This window comes from Leptinotarsa decemlineata, unplaced genomic scaffold (assembly GCF_025532065.1).
Source record: "Leptinotarsa decemlineata unplaced genomic scaffold, Ldec_3_MD MMD2_tig00000882_RagTag_RagTag, whole genome shotgun sequence".
Lineage (NCBI taxonomy): Eukaryota > Metazoa > Arthropoda > Insecta > Coleoptera > Chrysomelidae > Leptinotarsa > Leptinotarsa decemlineata.
In genome coordinates this window covers 10,580,885-10,606,134 of record NW_027412556.1, presented here as the reverse complement: position 1 = coordinate 10,606,134, position 25,250 = coordinate 10,580,885, and the positions used below count along the sequence as shown (strand labels likewise).

The 25,250-nt window shown below is 38.5% G+C and overlaps 1 protein-coding gene across 1 annotated transcript in view; it reads left to right on the top strand.

Moving 5' to 3' along the window:
• LOC111509054 (solute carrier family 7 member 14) overlaps positions 1-25,250 on the top strand; it is a 206,292-nt gene that overhangs the window by 58,715 nt on the left and 122,327 nt on the right. The window contains exon 2 of the mRNA XM_074174980.1: positions 1,752-1,896. Within this exon, the coding sequence (XP_074031081.1) occupies positions 1,753-1,896 (144 nt within the window). The 5' untranslated portion in view covers position 1,752. The remainder of the gene's footprint in view (positions 1-1,751; positions 1,897-25,250) is intronic.

The following is a 25,250-nucleotide window of genomic DNA, read 5'->3' as shown; positions in this document are numbered from 1 at the left end:
GATGGGTATAGAGGTTCCTGACACAAGGTGCAGGGCCTGCCGCGAGGCGCCCGAGACCCTAATGCACTTGCTATCAGCATGTCCAGCATATGCGGTCTCGGCCTATATCCATCGACATAACGCGGCCCTAAGAGTGCTATATTACCATCTACGGCACTCTTACGGTATTGACGAGACACCGGTGTTGCCCTACGCTCCGGGGGATATTGAATCTGTTGTGGGGAACGAGAAGTGCCGAATTTATTGGAACTATTCGTTCCCCACCCTCAGGCTCATACAAGCTAATAAGCCTGATGTAGTCCTTCTCGACCACCAGACCAAAACGATATTTGTCGTGGAGTTTTCAGCTCCTGGCGAGACGAATATCGTCAGAAAAGAGGAGGAAAAACGGATAAAATATCGAGATTTTCTCTTCGAACTCCGCAGACTCTATCCAGATCACTCTATCCAGATCACTCTATCAAGATGGTCGTTCTGATTATTGGAGTCCTTGGTGGAATGATGTCTTCTCTACTCTCGAATCTCAAAATCATACCGGCTTGCCGCACTAAGGCAGAAATCTTAGCCGCACAGATGCAGAAGGCTGTCATTCTCGGCTCACTGCGTTTGCTCAGGGCACATGATTCTCGGACCCAATGATCACTTACCCCACGGTGTGGGGAGTGGTCATTGGTTGATTATGCTGGCGCGCCCTCCCGCCGAATGTATCGGGGCTTCGGGGGATAGGGCCTGACCAGCGCACACTACGGTGGAAAAAAAAAATAAATAAAGGTTTCGACATTTCAAACACCTTCAGGGAAGGTGTTCGAAATGTCTACCACCTTGTCTGAACGTTTTTGGCCGAATTGACTAAATCAATAGAAGTGAGAGAAGCAAAACTTTGCATCACTGCTGCTTCTAATTCGTATCTAGAATTGGTCTGCAATTTGAAAATAAGATCTTTCAACTTTCCCCAGAGGTAAAAGTCCATAGAAGTTAGGTCCTGTGACCTGACCTTCTCTGAATATAAATATTATGGCCCAAACTTCCAGAAGTAGTGTATGTAATTCTAATTCTATTGAATTCGAATTTTCAATGATCCATTGGTAGTAGAACAAGAAGCTGAATATCCTGGCGTAGTTTCGGACATTGTCCTTGAAAGATGTGTCAAACAAGTTCTCGAGTGAGCATGTCTTTCGCTAAAAATACTATATGCCAACAGACACTTACTTGCGTCCCACGAAAAGATAAACATGTTCCAGAGATTCCTTCTTATCTGGATTCAACTAGGCTGATGCCTTCTTATCTGGATTCAACTATGCTGATGCCTTTATATGACTATTCTCGACAAGTAGAGTGAAACAAGAATAAAAATAATTCAAGACATTCTTTCACTTCGATTTTTTTCGACAAAGTTTCAGCTGCCAAACATGAGCTGTCTTCAATAACATACTGGGTTACGCTGCACTGCAACAGAAACAAGTTTCTCTCAAGTAAGATGAATGCTTTTTCGGTAGTATTTTTTGGTAGATATCGGAGGTTGAGTTAGAGAGCAGTTTAATATTTTTCAAGAATTATTGTTATTTATTCAAAAGTACTCCTCTGTTTTGTTTGAGAATAATGAAGATATTACTATTATCATCATTGTTCATTTTTGATACGGAGATATTTCATTTTCTATCGCCTCTATATTTGGCGTATTGAGTTTGTCCTTGTGAAAAATATCTGGATTTTCAGGAATCATACTCCAATTATGACGTTTTCTATTACAGAATGAAGCTGGGTATGTGGTCGGTGAATAGAGAAACACTTCGAACAGACGGTCTGGTTCTCTTCAGCAAACTCATCCGAACAAAAAATGTTCAGAATTTACAAGAACAACAACCAAGAACTGATGACAGGAAACTGAAACTGACGGTGAGTTAATGAAAAGTCAAAATGCTCTCAAATACTATATAATCTCCTTTAAACTATTTTTCGTGAATTATGTCGTATATTATTTTGTCGAGCCACAATAAACCCTTGCGGGTTGCGGTGGAGGGTCGAATAGAACCACTCACTTTAGACCTAACCTAATATTATTTTGTCTATACAGGGTGTCTATAATTATCCCCTGCTTATAAAATTACGTATATTTCAAGGAATGTCAAGAATCATTAAAAGAATGAAAAGTCAAAAATCCGCTATCATATGAGCGACATTAAAGACGAGGAAAAAATACTCCAGTATCATTTTGTTTCAACAGGGAAACTGATGTATTGAAAATTTGTAGGGTATTCAAAGAGATAGCTAATAAAAGAGTTCTGAAGATAAAGCTGTTGCATAAGTTATTTTATCTGTGGAAGAAACATAAAAGGTTTGCAACTGCCTAGTTGAAGGACTGGGCTTGTATTCACTATGCGTTCTACTGCAACATAGTCATAGTATACACGCATCTTGAAGACAAGATATCTCACGAAATTGTGCTATTCGTTTCACTATATGTGTAACGTAATAAAGGGGCCAAACTGTGGAACAATAACCAGGGAAAAATAAAGAGACTTAATAGCAGTGATGTGGATAAAATCGCAAATGGATCTCTTCATGAAGCCAAGCATCTTCATGGATTTCTGAATAACAGCGGAAATGTGTTACTTATACCTGAGTGTGGAGTCTAAGATTACACGTATATATTTGCATTCAAAAGCAGAATGTAAGTCCAGAAAATTTATATTTTATTCGAAAGCGATTGGGTGACTGACGTGTTCAAGAAAGCGAAGAAAACGGCATTTGGATACGTTTAAACACATACCATTTTGCATTCACCAGTTAGAAAGGTAATCTTTTTGTAGAATCAATGTATCAGCCTCACTCTCAATTATTTTAAAACATTCCAAATCGTCAGCGAATAGCAAAACTTCACTCTCGTGGAAACAGCGAATCAGATCGTTAATGAAAATTTCGAACAACAGTGATCCTTGTGGAACACTCGATAAAACTGCGATGGAATCAGAATAGCTATGAGTAACCCTGACAGTTTGCGTTTATTTCGTGGAATAGCTCTTGAGCCACTACAAAACTAGCCCATCAACGCCGTATAAATAAAGTTTATGGATCAATAGCTCATGGTCAACTTTGTCGAAAGCTTTGAAAACATTAATGTACACAGAGTCAACTTGTGAACCATTTTCCAGGGCATCCGATAAAAATCAACGTATGTAATCAAACCCAGTTTCGCTGACTTTTTTTATGTAAATTCGAATAGTTGGGTTCCTATAATTGGAAAGCAGTCGTAGGTAATGAAATCAGAAATTATGCTATCGAAAACTTCAAGTAATCCTTGAAGAATTGAAATGAGACGATAATTACTTACTTCATATTTTCGCCCGGATTTTTATATTAGGGGTTTCCCAGTACCTAGTCTGAAAATTCGACTGATGTTGGGGAAATATTAAATATACAGAAAAGTGGGCGGAATGAAATGGAGCTAAACATTAAAAGAAAGGAGGGGAATTCCATCAAGACCAGGGCCTTTGTTGGTATTACGTTCAGATAGGTTTTCACAGATTATCGAGATCATCGTGATGATTGGACACATTGACCAGATATGTAATATAGGTATCATAAGGATATAAGGATTGATTTGTATAGACGAAGGAAAATTATTTAACAGAAAGGTTGGCAATATCATTCCATATCCTACAAAGGAGTTACATATACTAGTCCGTAAACGTAAAAAAAGATTGTTGGAATGCGTGTGATGGAACGGTGAACTTATCAAATTCAGTAAAGGGGAACAAATCAAATCTATTCGATCATTGAACAATGATCCCGAAATTTTACATCTATACTCTGACCATTCAAACAACAGAGTGCCCCAAAACATTATCATGCATAGCGCACGTGATCTTTCAGACAAGGCTGCTTGTACAAAGTCGCACTAAAGAACGATCGATTTTCAATATGTGGCTGGGTATAGGAAAATTTTACAGGTAGAGTGTAGGGACGCAAATCAGTAGTTTCTTGAGCCGTATCAGTACTTGACATTTCCAAATTTTTAACTTCAAAATACCTATATGCACACACCACAGGCGTTGGAATTTAACTGACCACTCTGACACTGTAACATGAACTGCGTGAGCCGATTGCAGTTAAACCTGATTAGCCAGCGTAAGGAGGCTTGCCCATTTCACCCAATAAATGCAAATGTGCGTGGTGATCATGCTCCGATCACACATGTATCTCTAAACAGTGCAGTTCGAGGTGTACTGAGTTGAATCTCAAAACGATGAGCAGCCACAGTCCGTCGCGTGTTTCTGATATGTACCGCTCTTGATGAAATCAAATATGCCAAGTCACTTGAACGCCTCTCGTGAAAGTATCTATAGAAGAGAAAAAATCTCCAGCCTTTCTTCGATGTTCCAGGCTATCAAGGGTGCAAGTGATGTTCGCGTCTCCAATCAGGTGGATGGCTCTTTTCTGGATGGAATCCAGCAACTTCAGAGTATGTTTGGGGGCAGAGCTCTATATATGAGAACAGTTCTCCAAAGAAGGTGTGATCTGAGCTCTATAAAGCATCAGAAGTTGCTGAGGTGTGTATAGTTTTCTGGTTCGGAACAGTGTTCAAAGCTTTTGAGAAGCAGCCTTTGCAATTCCAATGACATGTTTGTGCCAAGACATAGTGGTGTCCAGTTCAACCCCCAACAAACTTATCGAAGCAGAAAGCGGAATTGTCTGACCTGTCATTATGATATCTGGTTCGGAGACATTTATTTTCTTGGAGAAAACCGATGCCTGGGTTTTTGTAGCATTGAGTGGAACCTGATTACTTTCACCCCAATTCGATATCACTTCTTGATCATCATTTAGATATGCAACTTACTGCTGCCGGTGAAGATGTGCCTCCGTAGCCGAAGTCCTGGAACCCAAATGGAATGACGAGACAAGTGTGCCGTCTTCAGCAAAGCAATATACTGGATTCTTGGTTGTTTTCAATAAGTCGTTGATATACAATATGAAAGGGTTGGAGACAATATGGATCCCTGGGGAACACCAGCGTTGATGGTGGAAGTATTCGAGAGATATCCATCAACGGCAACTTGCAGGGAACGTTCTTTCAGGAAGCTGGAGAGCCATACACAGAAATGATCCGACAAGCCATAGCATCAAAGTTTGTCCAGCAAACCCTCATGCCAGACACGGTCAAAGGCCTGAGATATATCAAGCGCAACAGCTCTTGATTCTCCATGTTTCTTGATTGCGTTATTCCAAATATGGGTGACATACGATAGAAGCTCGCCTATTGATATTTGTTTCCGAAAGCCATATTGATGATCGCTCAAAATCTTGAAGCCTTCCAAATATTTGACGATATGGTGGTTTACCAGACAACGTGTAACCTCAGGGCCAGTACTGAAGTGTCACCAAGATTTAGCCAAAGCCTCGGTAGATAATAACATTATCTGATCAATCCCTGAAGAGGTGGGATGGAATCAAAGAATGCAATCTTGCCAGGATCACCTTGGGAAACTCTGGGAAGCTGGCGCCGAAGAAATATCTGGCGATGAGGAAAAATCTACGCTCAACAGTAGGATTTCTGACTGGCCACTGTCAACTAAGGAAACACCTCCACAATATGGGGTAAGTGCACCTCTATACAGGTGTGTGAACAGGAAGATGAGACTGTCAGACATGTCCAATGCGAGTGCCCGGAGTTATCGTCGATAAGAGAGTGTGTGTGAATTTTGGCCTACACCTGCCGATATAAAAAAGATGTCTCCCAGTGGCTTGTCAACCTTCCTGGAAAGGACAGGACAGACGATGACCTAGGAGGACAACTCCTCGGGAGGATGAACAATGGATCACATGTGGCTTAAGTGCTGTGGGCTCACACTTACCCTCCCTACTCTACAGATACAGATGGTGGTTTACGACTTTACCCATGATTTCTGATATCATTAATAGCAAAGCGACTGGATTATAGTTATTTGAAAGATGTTTTTGTATTTTTGAGAATTGGCAGAATGCGAGCAACCTCACAAAAAGAAGGAATAACTCCTTTCTTGTAAGACAGGTTGAAAAGTCTGCAAAGTACTGGTGATGTGAGTTCATTTGCCCACTTTTTAAGTACGGCACTTCATCAAGGCCAGATGCTTTGTTGATATTGAGCTGTTACAAAATTTGCCTAACTGGACCCTATCGAAAAGGTTGAGTTTTCAATCTATTCCTTCCAAATGCAATACGTCATGATTGGGATTGAACTCATGCCTCTCTATCCAAAGATTATTCGCAAATGTCTAGGAAGAAAATAATTGTTTTCCAATAAAGTATCTTCTCTGTTATAAAAATAACTGAGATGACTGCTTCAACTGAATTTTATTTCATTTTGAGAACTTCGAAAATCAATGGCAAATTCCGGCAACAATATGAAAGGGTATACTTTCCCCACCACTGGAATTGCGTTTTGTTTGCAGAACGCCTACCCTTTCCATCGACATAACGGAGAATATTTTTGCAAAATGCTTTCAGGCCCCACTTTACTAACCTCTGCGCACACAAATGAAACATAAAGCAAACAAAATGAACGATTCCAGTGTTGATTTATCTCACTGACTGGATCTGAAACAACAGAACCCCATCACCATTAACAGCAAACGTTGTTTCCGCAAATAAATGAAAATCTTCATATTAACCGCAGCCCGAGCTCATAGTTAATTCTATCTGAGTGCGACAGGAATGTTGCTGGGGGAGACATCTTCGTTAATAATAGTAATGTGGAAAATATGTTCGCGAAATGTCAGCTGTGAATAAAAGATAAACTGGATGGGAAATATGAGCATGAAGTTAGCAATATAGTCCGGTAGAACTGGAATTTCACTGAATTCGAATCCCAATTGAACAAAGACAAGTAGGTCTTATCTATTTCCTCCTGAAGGCAGTGGATAAAATTATAAACTTTTACATCAAATCCGGAGTGAGTCATGGCCGGTGGGAGAAATCGTATCTGCGTAAAGTTTGGGTCGATGTATGACAAAGAAAATATCAGGAAATGAAGAATAGAAACTTTTGTTTTCAATTTCATGTAGTACGGATTGAGGGGTTAACAATAAATGTATATTAAAATGCCATTTGGGTTCTTGTAGATATAAAAGCCAAACTCACCGGCCGTGACTCAGTTCGGCAGCTGTAAACCATATTCAATGACACATTGTGAAATATTTTTTTTTATAATCCTTCACATAAATGAAAACTTTGAGTTATATGACCTTCCTACTCAGTGATTCATAGTTTTACCTGGGATTAGGTATAAACTGATTACCAATCTCAACAACTGAATGAAAATTACAGGAATCCATTCAGATGGAGAAACTACTCAGTGATTCATAGTTTTACCTGGGATTAGGTATAAACTGATTACCAATCTCAACAACTGAATAAAAATTACACGAATCCATTCAGATGGAGAAACAATTATTGAAAAATTACCTGGACAGTTACCTATTTCTTCATCACAAAATAGGTTTGTTGGATGGATAGATAGATAGATAGATAGCACTGTATTTCCAACAGTTGTACACCCAATTACAGGAAATGTTGAAGAAAATATGATGGAAAATAACATTATCGAATTCAATTGGCACCATGAGGTAGAATATTACTGGAGTTTTATCCTAACACCAAACAGTTATTTTAACACCTCGACACGTGTTTCAATCGCCAAGTGATCATCTTCAAGAAGAAGAATGAACTCTCTACGGCCTGCGTCGGAATTTCTAAATGAAAACTTGCATCCTCAAATCCAAAGAGACTTACTTTGGATATTTACATTTGTTTGAAAAGTGAAATGCGTGGGGTCTCACAAAACGAAATTTTAAAAACGATTTTTGAGCTGACCAAACTTGCTCGTTAGATTAGTTTGTATGGTGAGTGGTCTTTCAGGTCAGATGATAACAGTATCTACGGCTCTGGCGAACTCTCAAAACCTGATTTGGTCCCCAGCGGGGCAGCCACAAAGTATGTGCTCTGCTGTTTCATCATTTTCCAAACAGAGACGAAGCACACTGTCTTTCGACAGTTCGAGTCTCTGCATATGATGATTCAAAGTACAGTGACCTATAAGAAGGCCTGTTAGACATCGTAGTTCATCCCTGCTGTAGTCCAACAACTGTTTGGTATCAAGCTTCGAAGGGTGAATGAACGCCTTGGAGTGAGCCAATCCTGGAAGATTCTGCCAGAAGTTCATAAATATTCTTGCCATCCAGGTGTTCAATCTTTGTTTGACAAAGCCTGAAGCGATGCCAATGACAGGTTCTGGTCTGATGAAGCTTCTTGCAGCACCCTCCTTTGCAAGGGAGTCATCAGTCTCATTTCCTTTCAGGCCAGTATGGCCAGGAATCCAAACCAGATACAATCTGTTAAGTCTTGGTAGGAGCCAAGAGCTTCCACCGCCGCTTGACTGTCTGAGAATATTTTTATTGGAATTTGTATGAGGTTGCATTCTTCCAATCTCTCCGTACACAATTCATTAGAGTAAATTTCCACTTGAAATTCAGTCGCATAGGTTTCTAGACAGGTTGATATCTCTCTAGGTCTGCGACTGAAAACACCTGCCCCAAAATCGAAATGTGTTCTTGATTCATCTATGAACAGTACTGTATAAGGCAGTGCAACAGTCTGTTGCACTCTGCAATAATTTGATGTATGCAATTGGCAATGTGCATAAGTCTATATGCAGTCCATCTAGCCTCTCTCTCCAGAAAAATATCGTACAAGAATTCATATTGTTATTAGAGCAGGACATGTCACTGATCATTATCAATATCTTCTGAAAAAGTTCACATACAGACGTGATTCTCATGATAGAAGTCTCATAAATAGAAATGAATATTCTATCCCACAGAGTAAAACCAAACAGTTTGGGCGATCCTTCCCTTATTAGGTCGATACTATCTATATCTATAATTATATCGGAGGTAATATGAAACAGCTTTCTTCATTGTCTCTCAAATACAAAATTAAAAAAATGACTGAATGAACCATGATCTTGAAATAAAGTAAAAAAAAATTCTTCAGGATATTTCCCGTTTTAGTTGTTTCAGTTTCCTGAAAATCATTTCAGGGATGATTTTATTTGTATGTATCTGAGTATATACTCGCGAGCTTTGTTGGGTGGAAGAATAGCTATGAATGCTAGAGTTTGCAAAAAAATTAAGGCCATTTATTATTATTATTATCATGGATTCTGATGATTTTTGTTAATTATAAGTTAATGCAAATGAGTCTGTACACTTTCTTTTCTTATCTTCAAATTTTGATCAGTTTACAACACATATAAATTCGTTAATCATCGAGTAGGAAGAATGTCATATGATTAAAATTGTTGATTCATATAGAGCACTAATTGGGCACCAGTATAATTTATTCAGTATGCACACGTCTGAGGAAGTTATTGCATAGTGAAACACGTGTTGCACTTCTGTGATATGATCAATGAAGTGTTAGTTGAATAGATTTTCGATATTTCTGTAAATAACGGAGTGACACTGCTAGAAAAGGAATTTTCTAATTTAGAATAAAACGAAAGTCTCCTTTGAGGTCGTTATGTAGTATTTTAAAACGGTCATCTTTGCCAATATTCCATTCAGTCATGTTCATGGTTCGTATCTTTCTTCTGCTCTTTGATCTTGAACTCACACAATACACTTATCGTAATCTAAATCCACATGATAAGGGTCCGGTTCAAATTATCCTGTATACCGAAGACCCATATCTTTGGGGGATTGTTTCCGTAGTTCTTTCCAACTCCATTATCGAAATCAAAAACAAACACGGCTCAAACGGAATCCAAACTGAACCCTGAAACGAACAGCTCGCGAGTAAATTCATGATATACATATTCCCGGCCTTTCTATGCCGACGGGTCAAACAAAAACTGAAAGCCGGGAAGGTACGGGATAAAGACAAATCCAATTTATTCGGCTCCGCTGCCAACCAATTTCGAACGGTTTATCTGTTTTCATATGAAGAGGATTCTGGAACCCATAAGATCGATTCCGGGTTTTATAATATGCAGAAGTCGAACTGGAAATGATATTGAAGTTGATGGGTTTTATCGAAAAGATAGATGGGTCCAGGCCGAAATTAACTCACGAAGCTATACGAATCTTTTCGTGTCAATATAAAAGATCGGTCCAATGATGAAGGATATCAAAAACTATGAAGTCGCCACTGGGCTAGCTTCAACATAATTCCAATAGAATAGCATTGCTGAAAGATCTAGGAATATTTCAGTTAGTACATGGAAAAACTCAGTAAGGTTTTGACGGCATAGTTTCCTGGGTACACAATCGTTGTGGAGGAAGCAAAACTCTCTCTGCAAACTCTGCAAAACCTTCAGCTGAATGAGGAAATAGAGATACTCAACATGAATTCAGGCTTTCCAACGGAAACTCATCCATCTGAATATTTTGAAACAGAATAACTACTTTCTCGAATGACATTTCATCACGATTTCTTTATGGAGGAGAATAAACAATGCAAACCAATCTTCAAAATGCTCTGTGGACAGTACCTATATGCTAACTATGATAGGAAGGGAGCTGAAGGCTTGGGATCATGGGAAAATATAGCATGGGTATCTAGGCATAATTACTGTTGAGAACCATCTTGGTGAAAACTGAAGACCTACTAACAAAGACGATCTGGGAAAAAACTTTTCCTTATGACCAGTTGAAGAATCTACAGAACAATATTAGTAGGTTTATCGATGAATTTCTCAAGTAGCACGACAGGTGCTTTATCAGAAACAATGTTTTCTGATGTTGAGCTCTTCAGTATTCATCTGAAGGGAAGGTTAGTGATCTTTCATATCAGATGGCAAGAGTGAAACTCTGCAAAACTCTGGAAACTTTTATTTACAGGTTTCTATGTATTTATGTAGAAAGTATGTACTTTGCTGCCAGTGTAGTTCTCTCCGAAATTGATTGATGGTGGTTTATAATAATAATAATGATAATAATAATGATAATAATAATAATAATCGTCTCCCTCTAATAGCAGGGATGGCCACTAACACCCTTGACCTTTGGTGAGTTGCGACACCACTTACCCGAGCAACTGGTGCAAAACCGGACCGGCAGCCCAGGCGCACCCGGGAAGGAGAACTCTATTCCTCCTCCGGTGCCGGCCGTGGGTCCACAGGGCTAACCACCCGGTGGACCCAACACTTGGTTCCCAATAATCAAGGAAGGGGCCCCCACAATCGACCCGCTCGGAGGGGTCAGAGGCAAGGTGGTGGGGCCCAAAACGATGATTTGCCTACTGATGACAACCCTGGCAATGAAAACGGACGTTTTGAGTGGACGCATGAACTAAGAGATAGCCTTATGCATTGCTACGAGAGTAGTGAGCCCGCGCGAAGAGGGTACATGGCGAGATTGCATGCTCTGTGGTGTGAAACACATCCGGAGCATGCCGCCTTTTCCGCCCAAAACCTTAGGGATTACGTATCCTATCTTCGGCGGCAGGGCTATATAGCTCCTTTCCAGCCTGCTAACGAAGTGGTGGAAGTGGCAGTTCCACCACCCGTTGGCACGGCTGGAGAGGAGACCAGCACCATACCACCAATGGAGACGACAATCAGAACACGCAGGGCGCTCCACAGGATTAAGCCCCTGAAGCCACAAGAACTGGCTCGTTTGGATGCGGAGGTTCATAGTGTTCTAACAGAAGAGGCTGACATCTGGCAAATCAACACCGCCGTGTATAACGTCGTCCAATCGCTTTCCGAATCGGAAGGACGAAATCCCGGCCTTGCGGCTCGGAAGATTGAACGGCGTGTACACAAGATGGAGGCTAAAATCACGTCGGCGAGACAACACGCGTCTCGTATCCAATGTGTGATGGATTACAGGGCAGCCAACAGGCCTTTCACGCCCGCAGTGCGGCGAATAGCCGCCAATCTACGACGTATCCATCACACTTTGAGCCAAGGCGTGCTGCTGACCACCAAACAGCACTGCCTTGATAGGATACGAATGCTAGTGGCTGCTAAGAAGTCACTAGTGAGGCGAGCGAGAAGTATCGCGGAAAACCTTAGGTTCCGCGAGAAACCTTCTCGCTTATTCCAAGAGCCTCCACGTGTTGTGGATAATCCGCCGACCGCTGATCAGGTGGAATCCTTCTGGAAGGATATCTATGAACACCCGCAGCCACTCAACTTAGACACTCCAGCCCTAGCGCAGTTCGAAGCTTTCAACAGAGAGCTTCGACAGCCTGAGCCCAATGAACTGCGCAACCCGATAACCCCGGATGACGTTCGAAGGGCCCTCGTTGGTTCCAAGAACTTTGCTGCTCCAGGCCCAGATGGGCTGAACACTTATTGGTGGAAAAAACTATCAAGTACCCACCACCATCTGGCCAGAGTTTTCAACTCATGGCTCGATGGAGAGCAGCCGATTCCGGATTGGTTTGTCGAGGGGCGGACCGTTCTTATCCCCAAAAGCGGAGATTTGTCGATTCCTAAGAATTACAGACCGATAACATGCTTGAATTCGTGTTATAAGTTGTTTACAAGCATCTTATACACACGAATACTCACCGCAGTTGACCGAGTGTTCGAACGGATATATGAGCAGAGAGGGTCGAAGAGAGGAGTCGCTGGATGTAAAGAGAACCTGCTCATCGATAGATGTGTAACGCAGGACTCGATACAATATAAGCGTAACCTCTCTATGGCCTGGATCGATTACCGTAAGGCATTTGATACAATTTCGCATGAGCTCATCTTGCATTTGCTCAGATGCCTTGCGGTACCCGACAACATAGTGAGATGCATTGAACAACTGACACCACTTTGGCGAACTCGCTTCACCATAACATCTGGTCAAGCAAGAGTTCAAACAGGGTGGGTCACTTTCAAAAGGGGTGTATTTCAGGGTGATTCCCTCAGCCCCTTCTATTCTGCATCTCACTATTGCCATTATCCGTTGCGCTCAGAAAGACTCGAGGATATAACTGTGGCACCCCGGAAACCGGAGGCACAAGGTCACCCATCTGTTTTATATGGATGATCTTAAACTTTATGCCTCTGGAGAGAAGGATCTCTATCAGTCCTTGAGGGTGGTGGAAGAGTACACGCATGCTATCGGTATGAAATTCGGGATAGACAAATGTGCAATGGTTCATCTCAAAAGAGGACGATGCGGGGACTACGGAGAGGATGTGCAGCTCGTAGATGGAAGCATCCTACACCATCTGGATGCCGGAGAGACGTATACTTACCTCGGGGTGGAACAACGCCACTCACAAGAGGTAACTGCAGTGAAAAACTCTCTCCGCGGCAAGTATCAGCACAAACTTCGACAGATCTGGTCATCGGAACTGTCGGGGAAGAACAAAGTAGCTGCAACAAATATGCTTGCCGTTCCAATCTTACTCTACTCCTTTGGAGTAGTGAAGTGGACTCGGGAGGAGCTGTATCAACTCGACGTAAGGACCCGAAAAATGATGCATCTCTATAGGAGTTTGCATCCCAAATCGTCCGTTCCACGGTTGTACTTCCCCCGACAACAGGGAGGTCGTGGACTTTTGAGTTTGGAGTGTCTACATGACAGAATGATACTGGATACAGCCTGTAAAGTCGTCAGGAGTTCGGATCCCCTTCTCTGCATGGTCCGTGACCATGAGAGAGCAGGAATTGGAGCATTTCTCCTTAGGGCAGCTGCTCGAGCAGCTGATGAACTCGGTATAGTTTTCGACTCTAAACGAGGTGACTACAACTCTGTCACCGAGTTGGAACCCGTTCAGCAAAAAGCTCAGATAAAAGCCGCAGAGATCACCTTACTTCTGCGGAGACACAGGGATAAGCCGATGCATGGGGTCTTCTTCAATAACATTGAAGACCTTGGCTTATCAAAGCGCCTGACGTTCGCTTTTCTCAGGTCGAGTGGGCTGAAGTCGGAAACTGAGGGGTTCATCATGGCTTGCCAGGATGGTGTCTTCAACACCTTAGTCTACCGCAGTCGCGTGATGGGTATAGAGGTTCCTGACACAAGGTGCAGGGCCTGCCGCGAGGCGCCCGAGACCCTAATGCACTTGCTATCAGCATGTCCAGCATATGCGGTCTCGGCCTATATCCATCGACATAACGCGGCCCTGAGAGTGCTACATTACCATCTACGGCACTCTTACGGTATTGACGAGACACCGGTGTTGCCCTACGCTCCGGGGGATATTGAATCCGTTGTGGGGAACGAGAAGTGCCGAATTTATTGGAACTATTCGTTCCCCACCCTCAGGCTCATACAAGCTAATAAGCCTGATGTAGTCCTTCTCGATCACCAGACCAAAACGATATTTGTCGTGGAGTTTTCAGCTCCTGGCGAGACGAATATCGTCAGAAAAGAGGAGGAAAAACGGATAAAATATCGAGATTTTCTCTTCGAACTCCGCAGACTCTATCCAGATCACTCTGTCAAGATGGTCGTTCTGATTATTGGAGTCCTTGGTGGAATGATGTCTTCTCTACTCTCGAATATCAAAATCATACCGGCTTGCCGCACTAAGGCAGAAATCTTAGCCGCACAAATGCAGAAGGCTGTCATTCTTGGCTCACTGCGTTTGCTCAGGGCACATGATTCTCGGACCCAATGATCACTTACCCCACGGTGTGGGGAGTGGTCATTGGTTGATTATGCTGGCGCGCCCTCCCGAATGTATCGGGGCTTCGGGGGATAGGGCCTGACCAGCGCACACTACGGTGAAAAAAAAAAAAAAAAATAAATAATCGTCTTAATTACTACAACTACACACAAAAAATAACAATATGAGTTCTAACTACATATATAAAGTTATAGTAAAAGGCGAAGTTACATTTTCGCAGCTATGCAAATAACTGCCAAATTGTTCTTCCACTTAACCTAAAAAAGTCTCTGCATGGGTATTGAAGTAGCATATCATTAACATAAGTATATGAATACATGAATAAAGATCAGTGACTGGCGATGATACAAAACTAGGCAAACTATTATCGGTCAGGAATCGCTCAAAGAGGAAAAAACAATAAAAGAAGATAGAAAAGAGGAATGGTGAACCGTTCATCAAGTTATTGATTTTGAAAGAAATATAATTTCAATTTGATTTCAAACTAAGAGGGTGGCAGTTTTATTTTAAGTTCAGGAATAGCATTGAATACTTCAGTTATCTGAACATCGGTTCGAAACGTCACTTTCCTATGTAGGTAAGAAGTGAATTTATGTAAGAGAATCTTGTGATAGAGGCAGGCAGCATGTAGTTTTCTCCTATTCTCCATATTTAGCCATCCTACTTCCTTCAGCTTGTGAGATATTCTGTTTCTTCTTATTCCAGTCTCAAACAAGAATTCTTGGCTTTCTGAATTTTTTGTTTATAGTAACTTGTCAAGTATCTGCAAAATTAAATTGTGCAAGTACTAAGCTCTCACACAACATTTTTTTCAATTCAATTGATAGGCAGTGTCTATTACCATTTATTAGTTTGAGGGAGGCATAGGCTCGTTGAATGAGTTTGTTGGTGTGTTTTTCAAACCTCATATGAGAATCAAACAAAACGCCAAGGTTTCTGGTTTCATCAACAACATGAAGTGTATCCGCATTTATGTGAATTTCAACTGAATTAGTTGCTGTTTATTAACACAGAAAAATCTGAAGTTATCATTTTTGGGTCAAAAATCAATAGCAGTAAAATCATCAATTCGTGTCTTCTAATGAAATGTCATACCAAGTCAACTGTCATAGTTTTCAATAAGTATTACTGGAGTTCAATCTCAACACCAAATCGTTATTTTCAACACCTTGACACGTGTTTCAATCACCATGTGATCATCCTCAAGAGGAAGATTAAACTTCCTCCTCCTTCCTCAATCTTCTTATCATAATCTTCTGATCATCTCCACGTTAAAAATAACGGTTTGGTGTTGGGATTGAACTCCAGTGAAATTCATTACAACACCGAAGGTTCCAAACAGTGCATCACAAATTCTTCTTCTGATTTTCCAAATGTTTCAATGATCATTCTACTTTTTCAGGTGGTGACAAATTGAACAAATTGAAAATCATGAAACTCTATCCAGCCGTTTTCGAGTTATAAATGATGGAACCAACATCATTTTGTGATTTAGTTTTACAAATCAAATTCACAATCATTACGAGCTTTAACGAAAATAGATTCATTATGTTTGACTGGAGATAAATTCCGAATATTTCTGAACTAAAATAAGATACTATACAAACATAGGTTCAGGCCGCGAGGCCGTATGATCGATTCTCACTTTCTATCGTCCAACCCGTGCCAGAAATCACACGATAAAAAGTGAGAACCCGTTAATCCTCAGTTCGCACCTGTTTCGACTTCTGAGAATTATCGTTTGTAGGAGGCGGTACTTCGTTGATGGGAAACCTGATTTTTTCAACGGATTTGCAGAACGGTAACAGATGGTCATCACTGGAACATATCCATTACGTGTAAAACTCCATCTTCTCCGCATTCCTCTATGTCTCCTATCAACTGTGATTCATCATTCGAAAGGTCCCTTCTATACGAATATTCCCTGTGGAATTTGAAATTATAGGGAAGACAAATCAAAAACAACAGTGTGCAGGCTTATCTGCAAAAAAAAGAAAAACTTCCATGGAGGAGTCAATGCTTCTAGGTATACTTACAAGTATAACCTTAATCAATTCTACATATTTTTCTATGATTTGCAGTGAGATCCTATCTGTATATGTTTTTTCTCATTACCAATTCACTAATATTGTTGCTCAATTTAAAGGGCTTGAAGTGTTTTCCTCAAGGTATATGTTCTGTTAATTCGTCGAACTGAATCGATCGAGTGTATTTATAGGTTTTTTAAAGTGGGTTGGGAATAAGATGTCGATATATTCTTGAAAGACGTGTTTGGTGAAGGCGCCAATGTTTCTAAGTGTTTTTGGGTGTATCGCCGTCCACAATTTGAAAATGAACAAAATGGATTCAATATAGAGTCTACTAAAGTGCATTGTCTACCATATGAATAATCAATGAACAAATATGAAATGTGTGTCAACGGAAACAAATTTGTCTGTATTTGACGTGTCATATTTTGGAAACGGAAGAAAACAGTAACAATAACTGTTAACCCTAAATACATTCAAAACATTCAAAACAACTCCATTGAGAGTTTAAAATAACGATAGACGCTTTGGTGCATACTTGCAACATATCGTATATATTATGTCAAGGGGTGTCAGCAATGCAAATTATTTTTAGCCGCCATTTCTCTCTCAGTCGCCAGTAAGAGCGGTTGTGATCTCAAACATGAAAGACTCATATAGTAAAACCATTGAAATTTATAGTATTTTTTGTGGAAAAACTTATTATCAGGTAAGGAATATATTTATTTATTTCATTTGCAATTAACTTCTAATTACCAAATTGTAGTAAATCTGCAATACTGTTTTTTATTTATGGTGCATATATGCACCATTTTGTCGATTGACTATATATACAAATTACCATTACAAACAGAATGATGCACATATGCAACCTAGAAGTAAACAATAATTATTAATAAATTAGTAGGTACCTGTAGTTAGACAAAATTCAGGTAGCTATTCAATTAAGGCAGGTACACTTGTATATAAGTATATACAGTTGTATATAAGGTGTAATGAAATCAATCAGTTTTAGTTTATAGTATACGTTTGAAAATGTCCTTATAGGACGAAACTGCAGTAACGTTGTTTGCAAATAAAAGTGGTAAAACATATAAAATTTCCTTTTCCAGTTTTATCAGGTACAATGTCTTTTTGGAAAAAGTCGGGGAAACACAGGCCACTGACTCAGCAGGAATTAGAGGATGCAATTGCCAATTTATCAGAAAGTGAGGACGACTTTCAGCTAGGTTCAGATGAAGAAGATGCCCTGTCAGAAGGTAATAATGTTCCCCTCGATATGTCTGATAATGAACTGCTCGATGACTCTAACAAACTGTTCGATATTGACAGTATTCCAGTATACTTCGCCGATGAAGAAGTCGAAATCGTGACAGCAAAAGATGGAGATGATTTACCATCTACATCAGGTATTGACTCCCAAATTCAGGATGGATTCGAAATTTTGATGGACATTACTAATGTACCATCCACTTCATTTCAAGAAGAAAATATTCTTCAAATTCCTCGAGAAAATCCAAGCACAAAAAGTTATGAAGAACATAATCCTATTCAAAATGAGAATCATTATGCAGGGCTAAATAAAACACTGGCTGATGAAATAATTCCACTAATTAAACAGAAACGACTACGGAAAGGCAGAAACCAAATGAAAGACACAAATTTAGTAGAGGAACCTGAGCCTCCCAAAAAAAGATGAAAGTCAAAAACGACCTTCAAATATTGAAAGAAAAATACGCGAATGTAAAGTGGAGAAAAGGCAATTTACAAATACCGGAAAATGTTATAGAATTTCGTGGTGATTCACGACTCCCCGCTGCCTTCTTGGAAATGCTTACACCATCTGACTTCCTCAAAAAATTTTTTACGGATAAGTTGTATGTTCACATAACAGAACAGTCCAATTTATTTTCAGCTCAAATCTCACCAGACCATCCATAGGTGTTTGCATATTGATGTCAGTCATACATCTCCCAAGTATTCGGAGCTATTGGTCGAAGTCAATTGGTATAGAAAGTATCAAGCAAATGATGTCTCAAAGACATTTCGAAAAATTACGTGAAGTATTACATTTCAATGACAATACAAATATGACATCTCGCAATGATGCAAATCATGATCGATTGTATAAATTGCGTCCCCATTATCAACCATTTATTGGAGCGATTCCAAACTGTGCCATATGAGCGTGACTTATCAGTTGATGAACAAATCTGTTCAACTGAAGCAAGAAGTTATTTGAAGCAATATATGCCTGCTAAACCTCATAAATGGGGCTATAAGTTTTTTGTATTGTCAGGAGTCTCAGGTTATACGTATAATTTTGAAGATTATACGGGCCAAGAGAATGGCGATGAGAATAGGACAGGTACACAATCAAATTTAGGTGCCAGCGCTAATGTTGTTACAAGGTTGCTTCACAATTTACCTGAAAAAGTTAACCATAGAGTCTACTTTGACAATTATTACACCACACTTCCTCTTATGGTACATCTTGGTCAAAAAAATATTCAAGCTTTAGGCACAGTTCGTAGAAACCGACTTCCAAATTGTAATTTACCAGAAATTGAAAAATCACCAAGAGGGACTATGAGTGAGTATATAACTACAATGGACACTATCGATATAACATCTGTTGTCTGGAAAGATAACAAAGTCGTCACCCTTCTGTCAAATTATTGTGGAATATTACCAGTACAACAGGTCCAACGATTTGATAAAAGGCAACAGAAAAAAACCACAGTGGATTTCCCGAAATTGGTAAAGGAATACAATCGTCACATGGGTGGGGTAGACCTTACCGACAGTCTGATTGGCAGACATAAAATTACGATAAAATCAAAGAAGTGGTATTTTCGTATGTTTTACCACCTTATAGATATATCAGTAGTAAATGCTTGGTTACTTTACAAGCGCGTACATGCTCAACAAAAAAGGACATCAAAGTTGCTACCTTTAGCAAATTTTCCTATATTCCTCCTCAAGGTGTACGCCAAGACCAGTTTGGACATTGGCCAATTTGGAATTCCAAACGTCTACGGTGTAAACTGCCAAAATGTAAAGGCTATACTTATGTTACGTGCGAGAAATGTACTGCATCTCTATGTTTTAATCAAAAAACAATTGTTTTAAAGAATTTCATCAATAAATGTATTATTCTAAAGCTAATAAATAATGGTGTCATGTAGCATTTATGCAACATTTTATATTTTGACGGTAACTGAACATAGATTAATAATGCAAAATGATGCATATGTGCATCATTATAAAGAAAATGGAAAAATAAATAAAATTACAAAAACATATTTTTTTATTATTTTTTTCGAAATATGTACCAAATGTTCTGTAATATATATTTTTTCCATGATTATTAAAAAAATTGCGCAGTAAAGGGTTAAGGTAATAAAAGTGTTAAACGATATTATTATCTTTTCAGGTGTCTACCAGACGAATCATTCCAAATGTGATGATTTCACTTTCATATATCCATCAACAGAGAATATTCATGTATCATTTTTCGTTTCGTTTCAAAATGTTCTACCTGAATAAACTCACTATTCAAGTGGTGCTGAAAAAAATTCAATGGAGTCATGTCTAGAGATCGAAGAGGCCATTTTATGATTGTGATATGTGCAAAGTGGAAGGAACATATTGTTGGAACCAGAATTTCATACTCTAGTGATAGGTGTCATTGTTTTCAACGTAGCGTTACAGATTTTGACTCACGTGTCATCCAAAATGCCCCTGAACTAATCAAGTTAAATTTCAAATATAAGAAGTGAAAAGGAGTGTATCCAGTTTGAGACAAATCAGCAAGAAACTTTTTTTCATGTTCAGCATGGTATACAATAGAACGGCTTCATTTTTTTCTAGAACGAAGCTACCTATCAAAAAGTTCTAAATGTTCTAAAACCTTATCCTTTTCATTAAAGCCAAATATTTCACTTCCTCCCCAATTCTGCTAGTGGATATTCTCTTGTAAATACTGTAAATACTTACGTCAATATTTATTTTCCAAAAGGAACATTCAGAAGTTCTCGGCTTTTGATGTTTATTTTCTCTGCCGCAAAGGGAGCGGGCAAAATGTGAATTTTTATCTTTCAAGTGAAACAAGATACAAAGAGTCCTATATGAAATTCCGTTGACATTTTTCTGTTACATTTATCGTCAGGACCATAAACGAAACGGAAATGAGATATTCGGCGAATTCGGGGACTGACGACCCAATCGAAAGAGACGAATGGCTTTGACAAAAAAGTATCTTTCTTTGAGCTGTGAGGAATTGTATCGGTAGGAACTAACTTAATCCACCTTTTTTGTGATGTCAAGATGAATTCCATTTTCTTCGATCAGTTTTCATATTGGCTGATTTCTTCATTGCTATAGAAAATTGTTCAAATATTTTCCGAATACTGAAAATAACAGATATTTTTGGAAAGCCATTTTTGATATTTCTACTTCTTCAAAATTCTAAAAAAAAAACAAGAAAATAACAAACTTGTTCCAGAAATAGTACTACGAAAGCGTTGAAGGGCCATACAAAAATATTTTTTTTCGATTTGTATAATTCTGACTCATACACATTCATACATAAAACCTCTTTGATTTATTCATGTTATTAGAGTGTTGAAAAAAAAAAGTGGCATCCGTATAAAGTTCATTTGGTCCAAAAACTGTTGAAAGATGACTTTGACAGAAGAGTCAAAATCTGCGAAATAATCACGATCACGTGAACTATCAGACTATCGACACTGGGCAAGAGAAAATCCACATTGTATTGAGGAGCATAGCTTACAATTTCCACAAAAAGTATATGTATAGACCGTAATTTTAAACAACCAAATAATAGGGCCATACTTTTTCGAGGAGAGCGTAACTGTTCCTCAATATCTACACTTTCTTTGTGGTTATCTGATGCCACAACTGAATCAGCTATTTCCATATAAAAATGATGAACCTACCTGAATACGGTTTTGAAGGTAAGATAGGATAGGAAGAAGAGGACCAATCAAATGGCCACCAAGGTCTCAAGATTTGACCCCGATAGACTTTTTTATGGGGATACTCGAAGAGCAAACTTCACCAAAATCGACCACATGATCTAGAAGAGTTAAAGTAATGCATCTGAATAGAAATTGAACAAATAACCCCTGATGAAAGCGTCAGAAAGGAATTCATCGCCGGGCTTTCACATTGAATCATTGCTGAAGGTCATTGGTTCACCATATATAAATAAATATTGGAATAATTATACCGTTGAATAGGCGATTAGTAAACCTTTTGAATGAGGAGCCACATGAACCCTGTTTGCATTAAAAAATTTGTCGATTACGTCATCATGCCAACACCGATGACGAAACATATCTCATAAATATATCTTGAGATGTGCCGGAAAATATTTATTACATACATTTGCATCGATGTGTATTTTCTTAAAAAGCTTCCATTTATATTTTCACTTCGACTCCATTGTTATTCTCGTACAGTGAGTTCCATATCTACTTTTCCCTAACAGTTTATTTTGGCTTTTTAGGACTTATTCATTAATATGAAGGGTTGCCAACTAAATATTTGGAGTGCCAAAGATAGGTTTATATAATGAAATATTAAAATATTGCTTTCCATATTCAAATTCTTTCAAAAAGCTATTTTGATAACTAACACGGTAAAAACTATTGGCAAACTATCGGGGTTATGATGGTCTGAGATGAAAACACCCCTGTATTTTAGTCATTTTTGAAAGCAGAGATTTGATTTTTGGTAGAGTTGTAGACCTCCATTGACTGCACTTTTCGCATTGCTTTGCCCGAATGACTGCCTCAAACACAGCCTACTGCGATTCCGCGAAAATTGCAAATTCTATTTTGCTACACGTTGGAGATACCGAAATAAGTCATTCGAAACAGTTGTTTGGACATTTGACCCTACGTACCAAATTTCAACACAAAATTCGAAATTTGGATTCTTTGTTATATTCAAGTTCGATTTTCAATTAATGTTCCTGAATATGATAAAATAGTCAAAATCAATGAAATTAATATATTGAATCAACTAAAATTGAGTATCATTATTTCATCAATCGATTTTAGTCTCATTTACTAGCCTGTCTCCAATTTTGAAGAATTTTTCAACATGATGGGTTGTGAATTTGATAAATTTTGAACGGAATGTTTCAAAACAGTCTCATATTTTGTGACTGTAGCTGGAGCTTTTTATCAGGAACCATCAACTGAAAATTGGACTTGAATAGGAAATTAGAAAAAAAACAAAATTCAAATTTCGCGTTGAAATTCGAAATGTAGGGCCAAATTCGATTTCTGAGCGACTTTTTCAAATGATTTATTTCGAGCTCCGTCAGGCTGGAACCCGTTTTGAAGAAAATATACCTTTTTTTTTTTAGCCTACTTTACCTACAAACGATACTAATAAATGTAGTAATAATGTTCATTTTTTTGTAGTCTCATCGGTTACTGACAAAGCACTATTGATATCATTCTACTACTACGAATGACGAGTAATAATGCGCTAAAAAGTTCTGAAATAGGTTCTAAATTGATTGTAGTTTATTGTAGTAACAACACAATATTAATTCATTTCATATTATTTTGAGGTATAGCAAAAAAAAACTACGACAACAAGGCTTCAAATCATAAAATAACAATTGTCCTCAAACTACAAACGATGGAGTTGATTGTAGCTGAAATAGGATGTTTGTAGTTACTATTAAACACATCAAAAATGAATGAAATGAAATCGAGTATTTTTCAACTGAACTAACCTATAGGTTATGTTAGGTTACATATGTAACCTGAAATCCGAAGTAAAAACTAACGTATTTTAGAATGCTTTATTTGGAAAAAAGCATCTAACCTACCTGACTTCCGAATTCAAAAACGAAATCATGTTAGTATGTTGGAAATAATTCTTAATCCTGAACATCTAACATGAGTTCGTTTTTGAATTCGGAAGTTAGCTTAAATGTTGAGGGTAGATGCTCTTTTCCAAATAAAGCATCATAAAATACGTTACTTTTTACTTCAGATTTCAGGTTACATATGTTGGTTACGATAAGTTGTGTTAGGTTTGTTTAGTTGATGTGTTTAATGGTAACTACAAACATATGGTTTCGGGCTAAGAATAGCGAAAATTGTGACTAAGTGTGTATCAAAAATCAAATATCTGCTTTCAAAAACGACTTAAATACAGGGATGTCTTCATTTCAAGTAGATCAAAATAGTTTTAAATGATTATGTCCGAAGTGAGGGAATTGAATGATGAAGATGAAGAAAAAACGTGAGAAAGAGAGGTTTTTGCACTTTCATACAAAAATTGTGGGAAGATAGTAATCAATTCCGAAATAAACTCTCTACAAAAATGTGTAGATCATGCAAAGAAGTAACTTTCAGATATAAACCGAAAGAAAAAGTTCTCTCATGACGACTACTTTCATACTTTATATGAACACTGTATTATACTAAAACACATTTTTATATTCAGTATATAACATACGTTATGGAATTGAGCAAGATATCCTACACAGGGTTACTACACAATATAGTATGAGCAAAAAGCTTTCTTTCACAAAAATTAATATCTCATGAAAATATACCACTCTCGATTCAAATACGCTGTTTCTCAATCAACGCAAATTAGCATAATATTTCATTTTCGAATCAACATTATCGAATTGTCCATTTCAAAGACAACATTCCAGGAATGTGAGAAAGATCAACCATTTTGAGGTATTATGGAAATATTCATGAATAACTTATTCGTGGCCATTATTTGAAAGACGTCCCTTTTAAGATTTTTCGAATGATCTCACTAGAAAATAAATATTTCTGAATGAAATCTCGACATATTCATCTCTCCCCCAACTACCTATATAGTAGGTTCCAGTAAATGCCTGCCGGAAAGCAACTAGTGTCCCGGCTGATACCACACTGGATACTGAATCAAATCCGACAGATATTGATGCAGGATACCACACAGAAATTAGTCTTGCAGATGTTCCTCATTCATCTAGCAGCAATGGTGAAAATCGTTATAGTATAGTCGTATATCCAACAGCATACGCAGGAATAATTTCAGTGAAGTATCTTGCACTGATACCTGACGGATATAATCTAACGCCCTTCGTAGTATTAGCCAGGGAAGTACAATAGAATCCGGATATAACGACCTTCAAGGGACCGAATATACTATGTCGTACTAACCGGACGACGTACAAAACGGATTAATTTTAGTTCATTTGTCTTTCATTTAGCTGTTCGGATTGCTGATCGATAGGTAAATAAAACATTTCATAGGAATCTCATATGCTTTATTTTAATAGTTATTAAATATCCTAATGTACAAACATATGTACTTACATTATGTACTGTAATACAAAGAGATAAAATACGCACGCAATGCACGAAAACATTGTGTTACTTACGTAGAAAGTATGTTATTTGAGTTTGTCTTTGACAAACTTTTGTTCGATAGTAAGAATTTCGTACAGCATTATGAATTCGCGACATCATTGTTTTCATAACATCATCTTCCAAATTAGTGTGAACAAACACATCGAGCGTTTCCGCAGCCTCCAGAGCTGCAGACACC